Here is a 14448-nt window from a genome sequence, read left to right as displayed (position 1 = left end):
GATCTGCTGCAAATCGACAAATACAAACATATATTTAAGAGTGTCTAAAGCACAAATAATGCCAACTCTAAAAATCGTCAGTTAATTAATTGTTGACTGACATCTCTCAGTAAAGAAGAGAAACATCACAAATAATGCCAACCTTAAAAATCGTCAGCTAATCAATTGTTGACTGACATCTCTCAGTAAAGAAGAGAGAAACAAAAGGAAGAAAAACAATTAACAAAGAGGCTAATTCCAGATGTGAAAGCCTGATAAATTTATATTTAAGCGAACAAACCCACTTAATGACTGGAAATGGATTATTTACATAGAATGCAAGATTATTGACAATGTGAAATACTAAATATTTTACTGCAATGTTTATGCAAATAATTTGTCAAATAATAAATATAAATAAGCCAACAGTTGATCACTTACATAAAAATGAATGTGAACACATGATTACTGAAAAATATTATTCGAGACGTATTGAAACGTTAAGAAAAGAAATTCATAATTGAGGTTTTCGTTGGAAAAAAATAGAATCAATCATCAAATTTTAATGGAAATCACGGTATTCAAAAGGTTTAACATTTCAACGAAAAATTTAGCTGGAATAAGTTCTCCTATTTCATAAAACTTAATCGCACGAAAATACTATAAAACACGTAAATTCGATTGAATCGTCGTGCAAGTTAAGATAAGGATGCAAAAAAATTATACTATTGATACGGAATAACAAAATGTTTACAATCGAGAGAAAAGCGATGGCGCGCCATGATTGAAAGGCTGATTGTTGTAATACCTATAATGTTTAGTAAGTCAAAATTTGGCATTCAGAGAGACAAATAGGAAGTTGTATCATAGAGATAGTTGATATCATTGATCCAGTTATTTCAGAACACTAATAATGTCAGTAAATGTAAAATAAGAAACAAAACCCGTATTCCACACTACTCAGGGCAGCATTTTCAACACAAAATAATCAATATTTTAGCTGAATCTATTCGTAATAGCCTAACAAGCATTATCAAAAAAGTCATAAAGAACAAATAACGTCTGTAATTTGGTGTGTGAACATAACTGATAGTAAGGTAGACATTTTAGAATTTTTTTAAGACTTTTTTCAGTAACTAATGGCACTGGAGAAGACCTGTGCAATTTTCTATTAGAGCAACTATTACCTAGTCTGCAGTTCGAAATTAAAGATATCTGAGGTCAGGGCTACGACAATGTATCGAACATTAAAGAGAAAAATATAGGGCTTCAGAAACAAATTCTTTATATCAATCTTAGGACATTATCCGTGACGTGTGCGGCACATATATTAAATGTCGTCTTAGGTCTAGTAGTGAAATTTCTGGTTTTCTTAATATGGTCCTCATATCGATGGGATTTACTAAAATAATGGGATTTACGTGAAAAGTCTAGTTTTAAAACTATTAAGTGAAACAAAGTGGGAAAATCGTATCAATGCTATTAGACATATAAACCAAGACCTAAAGAACGTTATTACTGTATTAAATGCCTTAATTAAAGATCCCACCAGAGACAGGAAAACAAAAATTGGCGCTAAATGAATAATTAAAAGTCTAGAAACATTTAAATTTTTGTGTAAGTGGTAATTTGGCAAGATTTATTATCGTCAAGAATTTTTGTTTAAGTGCTTCAAAATTCTAAATTATATACTTAACTCGGAATGCATTCAAGGCTTAGATAATCTTAAAAAATATTTGGAATTGCAAATTCCAAAAATTTTAAAATATTTGTCGAATCAACAACAATATTTCGTCAGTGAAAACACCTGCGTAATTTTGCATAACGAACAGAAGGTTAAAATATCCTTTTTTCATGCCTTTGACCTGAAATAGTTTCCCGATAGGCTACACTAAGTTTCTTTTCCTATTTTCGGATATACTCCATTATGCAGCTATTTGGTAAATCTGAGAATGGCTCTGGTCCCATAAAAGAAGTATTAGCTCACTAAAAGCAACAGTACATATTTCCTAGTTACAGTGATAAAGGTGTTTCCTCCCTTTGTTAATAATGCCCATGTTACTTCGTCGTCTTTAGATTTAAGTGCCTTGTAGACCTCAATAGTGTCCTGATGCTGATCCCGTACCACCGAACAACCACTTTGTTCGGTGCCCGTGGCCCGTACCATTGGCGGAGATTTTTGAGGCAAGATGTTCTTTGTCGTCCAGGAGCACGTTTCCCTTCCATTTTCCCCTCGATTAATTACATGTATAATTGCATGTATATTAATTACATGTATATTTATAGTAGTTTATATTTCGGAGTTCTCATCACCTGAGCAAAATGTTCAGAACCTCTCTTTCTTTATTTAGACGTTGTAAAACTATTACTCTGATGAACTCCCTAAAACGTGTAAAAATCCTAGCTCCGAAAGGCCTAATATATTACCCAAAAAAGAATTTTAGTTGCAATAATTTTTTCGATTTTTTCAGCAACCAGTAATTTGCTTGAGTCATAGGCAACCCAAATTACCAAGTTATGGCACAGATTATACCTTCTGTGGTGAGTTGATGAGTTGTAACCACGACCACAGAATATAAACTAATAATTTGAATTTTCTGCCACGATTTCAGATTCTGTCACTTACTGTATGAAACTTGCATTTATCTTCGTCTTACATATGTAACTCTAGAGTGCATCGATCCTTTTTTTACACTAACTTATATTTTGTAAACGTTTTATAAATATAACCAACTCGTCCATCTACTTTCACAAATTTCACATGTACGTGGCCGTGTGTTATTTAACCTGTCTAGTTTTTTACATTAAAAGTTAACTAGTCTGAATTAAACTTAAAAGAGAAAAGACATAAGAGGAAGACACAATGTCGAAAGTTACCTTAATTACATTTTTCACCGTAATTTCAGCTAGCGTATGCTTGGGCTGCTCAAATCCAGAAGTTAATTCAAAATCATTTACAACTTTAGATGCCACAATAGTAACAAATATCGCGTTTATTTCTGAATTTTCAATTAAATGTGGATCAGGAAAACTTGGGAACTTATATGCTGCCTTGAACGGTCACATTAGCCCCGTGTCTCTAGTTGGAAACGATAAATTCCAGGTAAGTTCTGTTTCACTTTCAATTCAATATTTAAAGAAAATTAGTAGTCTACATTAAGATAACTACAGAATTAGGATATGTAGGTTGTATATTAAAGGTTCATTTGGATCAGTTTCAAATTTGTTCACTTACCATATTGTTGATATGTTTGTCATTCATATAAGCATGTCTAGTATAATAATCAAATCCAGTTTTGATCCCTAAAGTAGGTTCTTTATTTGATAGAATTTGAAGACATATGGAATATTGAATCATTAGGTTTAGTAGTTACATCCCGTTTACACTGAATTTTTCATATACATTTGTGAATAAAGAAACATCAGGAACAATCGGATCTACTTTTCTAGACTGTGGTTTATAATCCCCAAAAACAATGCCCCATTAGATAATTTTCCTGTTTCTACTTTTTCTACATACATATATAACATTATTCATAAATTATTTATAATAAAATTGATTATACAAAGACAGCAATATGATGGATGGTGATTAATACTGGAGTTTCCAGTTTTGACACTGTCAAAATGACAATGTCTTTGTTAATAACTAGTTTTTGTATTGTTTACAGTTTATTATTGCTTAAACCCATTGTTTAAGCCTTAAAGTCATATTTTTTCTAAAGGCAAAATTAATATTCTAACCCCTTATTCATATGAATTGAAATATTTTGCATGTAGAATGACTTTCTAGACTGATTATAAAAACTTTTTGATACATTATCTAATACTATAAGCTGTTTTTGTTCAAAATGGTTTTGTAATACTTTTTTATAATCTTTCATATTTATTTTTCCACTTTTATTCAATTTCTAGTATTTTGTGTATAGAAAAGCTTACTTGGTCTTCTTGCATAGTCCACTTCTATCGTCTTTGTTTTTTTTTTATTTTGCTAGGATCTTATGAGTTCTGGGATGCATAGTTCAAATAGTAGAATAGTTAACTCTGGTTAACTACAAGAAATAGCTGACTACACTGCTGTAGTTTCCTAAATTGTACTAGTGCCAGAATGGGAGAGTGCTATTTAATTTCTGGATAGCCTTTTGTCTTCAACTAACTGGAATGGCTTGACACGACAATTATTTGTCACTTTTTGACTGTAGATATTCCTAGCGGATTTCTATAATGTACACTGTTTGTGCTGTTTTAATGATTTTACAAATTTTGAGATTTATGACTCTTGGAAAAATGTCCATTGTATAAATATTGAGCTTTTTAGACTAATTAACGTAGTCAACAATATGTTAATGTAACTTATGCACTAGCTAATACTTTTTCGTTTGGATATCTAAGATAGACATTATATGTTGATTAAAACAAATAATATACCTAATGGTTAATGTTTTTTATTAGGTAAGTTGGACTGAAGACATAAAAAGTGCCAAATCTGGTGACCGCGTAGTCAAATTGTATGATGAGGATGGTTACGTTGCCTATAGGAAGGCTAGCCGTGCCAATGAGGATGTGTCATCTGTACCTTCCTTTGCAGATGTTGTTGTTACCCACTCAGGAGCTTATAATGGACCATGGTTAAAATCAGAATTTATTGCTACTTTCTTATCATTGATTGTTGCTTATGTAGCACTTGCTTCGAGGGCAAAAGTTTCTAATTGAAGATGCAATGTTCAAATTGTTAATTATTTTGTTTAATTTATGTAAACACTGTTGTGATATAAATGCAATTTGTATATCAGGCTGAAATTTTCTAATAAAAAGAAATGCCTATTTGTACTTTGAAAATCATTATACCCTAGGTTATAATTTATTTTTAGACATAAGAATTCTTGTTAAAATTTATTAAATAACATTTCTTTATGGAGCTATATTCTTATAAAGATTAGTTAACATGAAAATGATTTCCTTTTTTCACTAAGTTGTCCTTGAATTTTTACTTAACATACCAGGTACACGTTTTTGTATTTTAGATATTTACATGATCTATACATCAATATTAATGAATAATCATTTTTGTCAGTGTTGTCTCTAGGACGATGTGTTGTAGTAATGTGTATAATCTTCAATATTCTACAGTGTAACCACATCTCAAATACTTCTATATGTTTAAATGTTAGAACTGTTTTGTATTGTTAACTGTATATCACAGGTAATATTTAAATATACATAAGATTTTAGCATCCCAAATAGTAGTTGAACAGATTTCTATTGCTGTAAACAATGTTCTTATGAAGGCTGTATTCTATATAACTGGATATGTGTTGTAATTTTATTGGTTTCAACATCATTACTGTTCAGTAATGTTCATAGATCTGTAATATTCTTTTGATTTTAGAATATTTATTATGAAATTTTAAGTTGGTAATACCAATTGAGACAAAGTACATCCCTGCCTTATACACCTCTTTTGGGATTTGGATATTTCCATTCTTATGATCCCTTTTTTAACACAGATCTTTCTTATGCAGTTGTTTTCTTTTTAGACCAAGCAGTATTTGTTTTGGATAGAGTAAATTGTATATGATCCTATTTTTTTGCTTTAATTACTTCAAAATATTATTAAAAATGATAATTTCACTATGCGGACGTGGACACTTCAAAAGCAGTCCAGTTGTCAGAGATTTGACCCCTAAATATCATATGAACAAGCTGAATTTTGTCGAGAATAATCAATTTTGGGACCTTCAAAAAGGTGGAAAAAGTTTACCACTTTTACCCCTGTCGACAGTAAAAATTTGATATCTTTTGGTCAGAGTGTCCTATCAACTAAAAACAAAACGCGTTTTAAGAGTGCAGCTTTCTTGTGCAATTGTTGTATTTTGTCGCAAATGAAGTCAGTTTCTATAAATCTGCTCAATCAATAAACCTTGCGCGATTTTTGCCATTTTTTACAATTCTCGTGAGATAATACAATTTATCACTTTAATTGACTGGTCGTAGTGAAATTTTTAGAGACCAATCAAAACATATAACCTGAAATTTGAATTTTGAGTAGTAGCAAATAGTTGTTAGGTTTCACAAAAAGCACTAAAACTCGGAGCAAAACACTGTTAATACAAAATAGGATGTTACCTCGTTCAAATACACACTTGGAATCTTAGTGGATTTTAAATAACTGAAAAATATTAATGAAAAAACAATAATTTTTGACACTTTTTTAATGGTTTTGCTAATTTTGCAATAATAATAAATATTTCTTTATTTGCAATTAATTCTATCATATAGGAAATTTAATTGCGAAACTTTTTTGTCTTCAAAAATTTTTTCTAAAATGCATAGCTGCAGAGATATAGCAAAGAAAAAGAAAAAAAATTGAATTTTTCCAATTTTTTTTCAACAAATTGTTAAATAAAAAATTTAGCCCATCTTTTGAAGTGTCCGCACAGTGAAATTATCATTATTTCTAATAATAGTTGGAAACGATTAAAGCAAACAAATGGTCTATTTTAAGAATAGTTAGAATAAATTTGTAGTCAATAGAATATGTATCTTTATTTTGTCTTATAATATATGTAGCTTGATTAACATTTACAGGTAAAGCTAATATAGTAACACATTCCAGTAATTAACAATACAAATTTTAAATTCAATGTACTAGGTATATATAAATTATAAATAACAATAATTACAGCATCTTATATAAATTTGCTGTGTAACGTGGATTTCCATTTTTCTTTTTAAAATATCTCTTTGTAACTTTTCCAGTCAGCCCATTATCACATTGCCATCTTATATACTGATAAAATTTCATGAAATCTTCCATTTTTAGTTCAATACAGTCACAATTGTTGAATATTCTTCTTGAACAGTCCATTTGATCATCTTTAGGTAATCTAGGGGCATATTTATGAACTCTACGGAGGATTATAACAGCTCTTCTTTGTATTGTGTCCTCTGGTCTAATACAGTGAGTTATTTCATCTGCTGCAAACCCACTACAACCAATCCAAAAATAATTTATTAGAAAACTTACGATAACTGTTATTACCAGACATTCAATATTAGTGTAAGATAAGCAGTCATTTTGTAGAGATCTAAATTCGAAATTAACTGAATTACCTTTTGAATTTATTCATATTTCATATTTGTTAGTTTATTTCTATTGTCTATATATAGTAAGATATTACAAGACTATTACAAAACCCTTTAATTTTATTTTGAAAATTTAATCTTCAATATGAGGATAGGCATAGTCTGTTTAGAATTAACATTTCACAAGTCTATAAAAATAAATTGAATAAAAATATAAAAAAATAGCAAAATTATAGATCAAAGGAAAATTTTGTTTCTACTGGAAGTGTAAGTTCAAAAGAAATGTAAAACTAATTAAAATGCCAAATTTATTACTAAGTATGCAATTAAGTTTTAAATGCAACATTTTTCTGTGATCGATAATTACCTGATAGAAGTGATGACTCCTCTGGGCATTGCTAATTCAAATAATGGTGTGGAGCATCTTAGAGGCTTGTATTTAAACTTACATCCAAAGCAAAGGCAACTATCACTAAAAAGACTCAGTGACACTATTGGTCTGTCGAAAATATGAGGAGGATCAATATGAGACACTATGCAACCACCTGGTCGGTAGTCGTTGATAACTACACTGTTAACGAAGTTTTTTGGAAGAATTTTTGCTTCAATGAGGGGATTAATAATATTTACTGTAATCCAACTTGGTATAGGATCTACGGAATTCTTTGGGAACAATTTTTCTCTTCCTATGCCACTTTGTGAATTCTGGGAGCCATAGGTGTATCTTTCACCAAAAAAATACCTTAAACACATGAACATAATATTTTAAATACGAGCTGTAGATTGTCAATGTTCAACTCACTTATTTCTTAAAGGTGTTACATCGACTGTGGATATTTTTAACATTCCATTCCTAGCTTTCTTCACAATTTCGTTTACATATGCCTCAAATGTCTTGATTTTATCATCTGAAAACACAAAATACTGGCGAATACTGTTCTGTAGCTTTTGAATTTGTAAATCTTCCTTTTGATTATTATAAAAAAGCTCACTTTGGCTGAAATATAAAATACATTAAAATTTATATACAAATTTGGAGACAAAAACTTACTGTTCCGTAGAATTGTTCATCTTTCTTGTATGGTAACTATATTCGAGAATATAGTAATTATTAGTAGTTTTTTTATAAAAAAAAAACAAAATAAAATAAATATTCTAGTTTGGAATATTTATATGATACTGATTAGATAACATTTATAACTTTCGAGTATTATTAGTTGCCTACATTCAGTGTAAGATATTAAGTTTATAGAGCAATTTATATTAAATTTAAGAAAAATAATATTTATTTATTCATCATCAGTGGCATTACAGCTCGTTATGAGCCAAAGCCTTCTTCAGAACAATCTTCCATTCGCCCCTGTCTCTGGCAACTCTTCTCCATGCTTTAACTCCGATAGATTTTAGATCATCCTCTATGTTATCTTGATACCTAAGTTTTGGTCTTTCTCTGGCTCGTCTTCCTTCTGGTCCTCTTCCGTCGAAAATTTTTCTGATGGTTGCATCTTCATCTCGTCTAATTACATGTCCTATCCATCGAAGGCGTACTAATAATACATTTTACAACGTCAGGTTCCCCAAAACTTCTGTATAACTCAAAGTTTTCTCAAAGTAACTCATATTTATAGACTACAAAGCAGCCTACGACTCTGTGAATAGAATAGAAATGTTCAAAGCAATGAAAGAGCTAGGAATACCAAATCAGTTGGTAAATTTAACAAAACTAACTCTTGAAAAAGTTGAATGTAGACTAGGAATTCAGGGCGAACTGTCTGAACCTTTTAAAACAAATAATGGGCTGCGACTATATGTTTAAAAATCCTAAAAAGAAGAATGAGTACCAGCAGAAAATAAAAGTAATATTAAACGAAAGAGGAGAACAAAACAACATTGAAGAAGAATGGAATGTCATCCAAACGACAATTTCAAATATGGAAACATTAGGTGAAACCTCAAGCAAACGAAACGAGGAATGGTTTGACCAAGATTGCCAACAAGTAATAAATAGCAAAAATATAGCTAGACAGAAATGTCTACAAAGGGATTCCCGATTGAATAGAAGGGCATATGAAGAACTCAGAAAAGATAAAAAGAAAATACGTAGAAGGAAAAAGAGAAATGTTGAATAGAAAAATACAACAAATTACAGATTATAATAACAGAAGAGAGATTAGAAAATTTTACAAGGAAACTAAGCAATACACCCAAGGATACATGACAAGATCGACAGTTTGCAAGGACAAAAATGGGGCAATTATCAGCGAGAAAGAGGAAATAATGAAAAGGTGGAGGGAGCATTTTCAAGAGCTGTTAAACCCAGAAAAAAAACAAAACGAAGATGAAAAAAAAATTCACCACACAGCAGAACAACTAGTTGAGCAATCAACATTGGAAGAAACGATAAACGTCATAAAACATCTAAAAAATAACAAAGTACCTGTCACAGATGGAATAACTGCAGAACTGATAAAGAATGGTGGACATGCGCTGTGGAAGCGTATCCATAAACTAATCGACAGCATATGGACACTAGAAGTCATCCCAGAAGATTGGAAAGTAGGAATCATACTTCCTATGTACAAAGGGGGAGACAAAGGACTCTGCAAAAATTATAGGGGCATATCAGTTTTAAATGTCGTCTACAGGATATTATCAGGAATTATATACAGCCTTCTGGAATCGTTTTTGGAGGAGATGATTGGTGAATACCAATGTGGCTTCAGACCAAAGGGTTCAACTATAGACCAAATACATATGTTAAGAGGTGTACATGAAAAATGTGTTGAATATAACATAACATACCTATTTACAACTTGTATATCGATTTCAAATAGGCGTTTGATGGAGTAGATCGACAAAAGATGTTAAAGCACTATCTATGTTAGGGATACCCAATAAGTTGGTTAAACTTATACGAATGACTCTGGAGGGTTCCAAAGCTATGGTGAGAATAGATGGAGATATAACGCAGGCCCTTGATATTGAAAATGGAGTTAGACAAGGTGATGCCTTATCAACAACACTTTTTAATCTAACTTTAGAAGCTGTTGTTAGAAAATTGGATATATACGGCTGTATTAATACAAGATCAATGCAAATATGCGCATATGCGGATGATATTGCCATAATAAGCCGCAACAAAAGGGTATTAAGCGAAAAAGTTATAGAACTGAAACGAGAAGCTGCTACGTTTGGTCTATATATAAATAAAAGCAAAAAAAATATATGGAGTGCACAAAATCAAATCAACACGAGAATCTGAATGTAGACAACCATACCTACAAATATGACTCCACTTTTCCCTACCTAGGCTCAATAATAAATAACAACAACAACAGTCAAGAAATACAAGCACGGATTCTTAGCGGTAATAAGTGCTTTTATGCATACAAAGACTTAATGAAAAGTAAGTTACTGAATCGGAGTCTAAGTTTAGAATCTACAAAACAGTAATTAGACCAGTGGTCACATATGGATGTGAAACGTGGACCCTCTCAACGACTGATGAAAATCAACTGAGAATATTTGAGCGCAAAATACTAAGGAAGATATTTAGACCAACCCAATGCAGCGATGGGTCGTGGAGAATTAAAATGAACCACGAGCTGGATGAACTAATGCAGAGCGCAGATATTGTTAGATTTGTAAAGTCACAAAGACTAAACTGGTTTGAGTAACAGTGTTGGAATAGGGTCCTGGGGGGGTTTAACTCCCAAACCCCCCCCCTAGGTGCGCCACTGGTAAAGAACTCTACCTCCAAAACTAAATTGGGAAATAACATATCGGATGGCTTTCTTGCCATTAAATGACTCAGACAGGGATGCTGTATATCTCCAGTATTATTCAGTACATATATACATTGTTTTCTCTGTCATACATTTGATTTCTAAGGAATGGTCCCCATTTTCATTGGCGTTCGTTCCAAGAACGTATCTTTACTCTTTCTATTCGTTACCGTTTACTGAAAGTCATATCTTTGACTTACTTCTGTGATCCTGTTAACTCCTGGACTGCCAGCGAATACCACCTTGTCGTCCGCGTATCGGATGCTATTGATACATTCTCAGTTAATTCGAATTCCGGCTTCAACATCCTCTACTGCTTCTTGGAAGATTTTCTTTGCATATATTCAACAGCAGGGGTGATAGTATATATCCCTGTCGGACCCCACGTTTAATTTTTATATCATCGGATATCAAAAATTTTGATATCATTCTACTGTCTCAGGACAAGGAAGATTTACAATATATGTCAAGGAAACTTGTGGAAGAATATAGAAAGTGGGGTTTGGAAGTCAACATAAAAAAACACAGTACCTATGTATAGGAAAGGAAGAAGCTACGGAAAAGCTGGACCTGGATAAAAAAAATTAACAGTTTCAAGGCATACAAATACTTTACAAGTACTGAAATGGACTGTTAAAGGAGAACCGCAATCAGATCTCGGTTAGAGCATAGAAGAAATAACGATATTAGGATATAAATGGTAGTATAAAGGAATAAAATGGGAGAAAGCGAAATCCGCAAAAAATATTAGACTGGACCTCTTCAGAAAATGGGAACGAGAAAGACCGGCAACAGCATGTATATAGGGCATCGTCAAGGCGATGTTAAAAAGAAACCTTAGAGATTAAGAAGAAGAAGAAATAACAGTACCTTTGTCTACTTAAACATTCTTCTATAAAAAATGCATATCTTTTCAATTATATTCCATTTTTCGCTGTGTATCGAGATGTAAGAAAGTTCGACGTGTGTAGGGACCCCTGTCAAAGGGTAAAATCTTTTTTATACTTTTTTTTTTAGTTCGGAATCCCAGGTTGTCCTGTTGGAAAACCAAATTCAACCAGTTGGGAATCCAAATTTGCCCTGATTAAGAATCCCAGTTCCCCCGAATCTACGAATGGAACCTCCTGTTATTCAAGATTCGTCTGGTGGCGAGTTTAACATCCAGTTAATCTGATTAACAGATTATGAGAAATATGGTGAGTACATTCTTGTTATATTTTAATACAATTAGTGTGATGTTACTTTTAAGTTTAGAAAGTTTATTTAAACATTTATTAATAAAACATTATTCGTTAATACATATCTATACCATTTGATCAGATGATGTGTACATTGTTACTACTTAAATTTTTTTTTAAGTAGTAAAAACCGTTTATGGGAGTTTGTGTTTCAGGTTTTACCTATGAATTAGCAATTTTCAGAATATATAAATTTATTAGTCGATGTGATATGTTATAATTTAATTTAGGGCCTCTAAAAAGTGGAGCAAGAGTTTGAAAATAAAAGAAAAATTTGAAAAAAAGTGCAGATTATCATGTTTTGATTAAATGATTATTGTTAAAGGACTTATTATCTTTCTATGTTGGAATTATTTGACTTTTTTTAATTAATAGAACTCAATTACCACAAAAATACCTAAATATCTTATTTTGTATCGTTTTCGCTTTCGTCGTTTTTCGTCATTGAATAGGTTTTGTAAATGGAATGATAAAGTTGGTCTATGAATATACTTAAAAAGATTTTAGTAAAATGGTCTTCATTTATTTTATTAAAAAAAAAGTGAAGTTTTTAATTGTTTTCAAGAATTTTAAAAGTATGGCTGAAATCCAGAAGGGTGTTCATATAAAAACTCTGCGAAATGAAAATGGTGGAGAATTTTGTTCAAAAAAATTTGAAAAATATTTAAGTGTAAATGGTATTATACATCAAAAAACCAATCCATACACTCCTAAACAAAATGGAGTATCCGAACGTTTGAATCGGACAATTGTAGAAAAAGCAAAGTGTCTTTTGTTTGATGCCAATCTTAAGAGAATTTTTTGGGCTGAAGCTGTAAACACAGCTGTTTACTTAACAAATAGATCTTTAGCTTCTGGTTTAAACAAAACACTATTTGAAATGTGGACAGATAGTAAACCTGATGTTAGTGGCCTTCGAATATTTGGCAGCAATGTGATGGTACACGTTCCAAAAGAAAAAAGGTAAGTGACATAGATGACGTTCCATTAACAGTCTTGGAGGCATTACAACGTCCTGATGTACTTTCCTTGACAATAATGCATGGGATGTGGTAGATGTGCCAGAAAATCGTAGTATAATTGATAATAAGTGGGTGTTTAAGTTAGTGTAATAGTTAAAATAAAGTTACATACCGTGCAAGACTAGTGGCTTGGGGTTTTAATTAAAGAGAATATAATATAGACTATACAGAAACTTTTGCGCCAGTAATAAGACATTTAGATGTTAAAACAGCATTTCTAAATGGTCATTTGAAAGAGAAAATATACATGCAATCACTAGAGGGGTTTTATTTAGCAGGTAACAAAAATGTTTAAAACTAAATAAGGCTATTTATGGACTTAAACGGTCTTCCAGGGCCTGGAATTATGGAGTAAATAATGTTTTGGAAAATATTAATTATAAGAAATCAAAAACATGAACCTTGTATCTATGTATATAAAAAGAGAGAATAATAAAATTACGGTTGTAGCAGTATATATAAATGATTTTTTTTGTGTTTTCAAATGATGAAAATGAAGCAAGTAGACTAAAAAATGAGCCGAAAAGTAAATTTGTTATTAAAGATTTGTGTAGAAATAAGAAATGTTTGGGTATGCAAATAGAGTTTGATCCAAATGAAGGTTATATTGCTTTGAATCAGAAAAACTATATTATTCAGTTGTTAAAGAGATTTAACATGAGTGATGCCAAAGCGGTCCAGCAGTCGCGTATGGAAGCGAAACATGGACGCTAACAAAAAGAGAAATAAATACATTGCTGGTGTGGGAACGTAAAATTTTTCGAATGATATATGGTCCTTGCAGAGACAGCGTGACAAACGAATGGAGATGCAGATACAATAACGAGCTAGAGTCTCTATTCGGAAAAGAAAATCTAGTAAGATATATAAAGGCCAATAGACTCAGATGGACAGGGCATGTGATATGCAGTAACGACAATCGCCTTATAAACAATGTGTTCTGGGAAAGGCCAGAGGGAAGAAGGTCTGTAGAGCGGCCTAGAAAAAGGTGGAAAGATGCAGTTAAAGAAGATCTAGAGAAAATGGGAGTGCGACAATGGGAATTGCTGGCACAGGACCGACAAACATGGAAGGCAATAGTAAACGCGGCAAAGACTCACGAAGAGTTGTAGCGCCATTGATGATGATGCCAAAGCAGATAAAACTCAAATTAAACCAAAGTTATCTTTAACAATTGATGATAGTAACAATTGTATTAGAGATAAATTTCCTTATCAGAGGCTAATTGGTAGTTTGATGTATTTATCTTTTTAACCAGACCATATATATCATTTACAGTCAGTTTCTTGAGCCAATTTAACAATATATGTAAAAGTCTCATTGGAAATGTGCAAAAAG

General features: G+C 31.8%; 2 protein-coding genes across 2 annotated transcripts; one reads left to right on the top strand and one right to left on the bottom strand.

Annotated features, from left to right (window-relative positions):
- The first annotated feature begins 2706 nt into the window (after positions 1 to 2706).
- On the top strand, positions 2707 to 4809 carry LOC140452108 (translocon-associated protein subunit delta-like). The gene is made up of 2 exons (XM_072546178.1): positions 2707 to 3082; positions 4432 to 4809. Exons 1-2 carry the CDS (start codon positions 2843 to 2845, stop codon positions 4690 to 4692), a joined length of 501 nt encoding a protein of 166 aa, XP_072402279.1. The 5' UTR covers positions 2707 to 2842; the 3' UTR covers positions 4693 to 4809.
- A 155-nt stretch (positions 4810 to 4964) lies between these two features.
- LOC140452107 (RNA demethylase ALKBH5-like) lies at positions 4965 to 8207 on the bottom strand. The gene is made up of 4 exons (XM_072546176.1): positions 8117 to 8207; positions 7868 to 8062; positions 7433 to 7807; positions 4965 to 6968 (listed from the first exon to the last, which is right to left on the bottom strand). Exons 1-4 carry the CDS (start codon positions 8134 to 8136, stop codon positions 6659 to 6661), a joined length of 900 nt encoding a protein of 299 aa, XP_072402277.1. The 5' UTR covers positions 8137 to 8207; the 3' UTR covers positions 4965 to 6658.
- Between the last annotated feature and the right edge of the window lie 6241 nt (positions 8208 to 14448).

This window comes from Diabrotica undecimpunctata, chromosome 10, assembly GCF_040954645.1.
Source record: "Diabrotica undecimpunctata isolate CICGRU chromosome 10, icDiaUnde3, whole genome shotgun sequence".
Classification (NCBI taxonomy): Eukaryota; Metazoa; Arthropoda; class Insecta; order Coleoptera; family Chrysomelidae; genus Diabrotica; species Diabrotica undecimpunctata.
The sequence above is the reverse complement of the archived record's forward strand: the minus strand, read 5'-3'. Positions and strand labels throughout refer to the sequence as shown.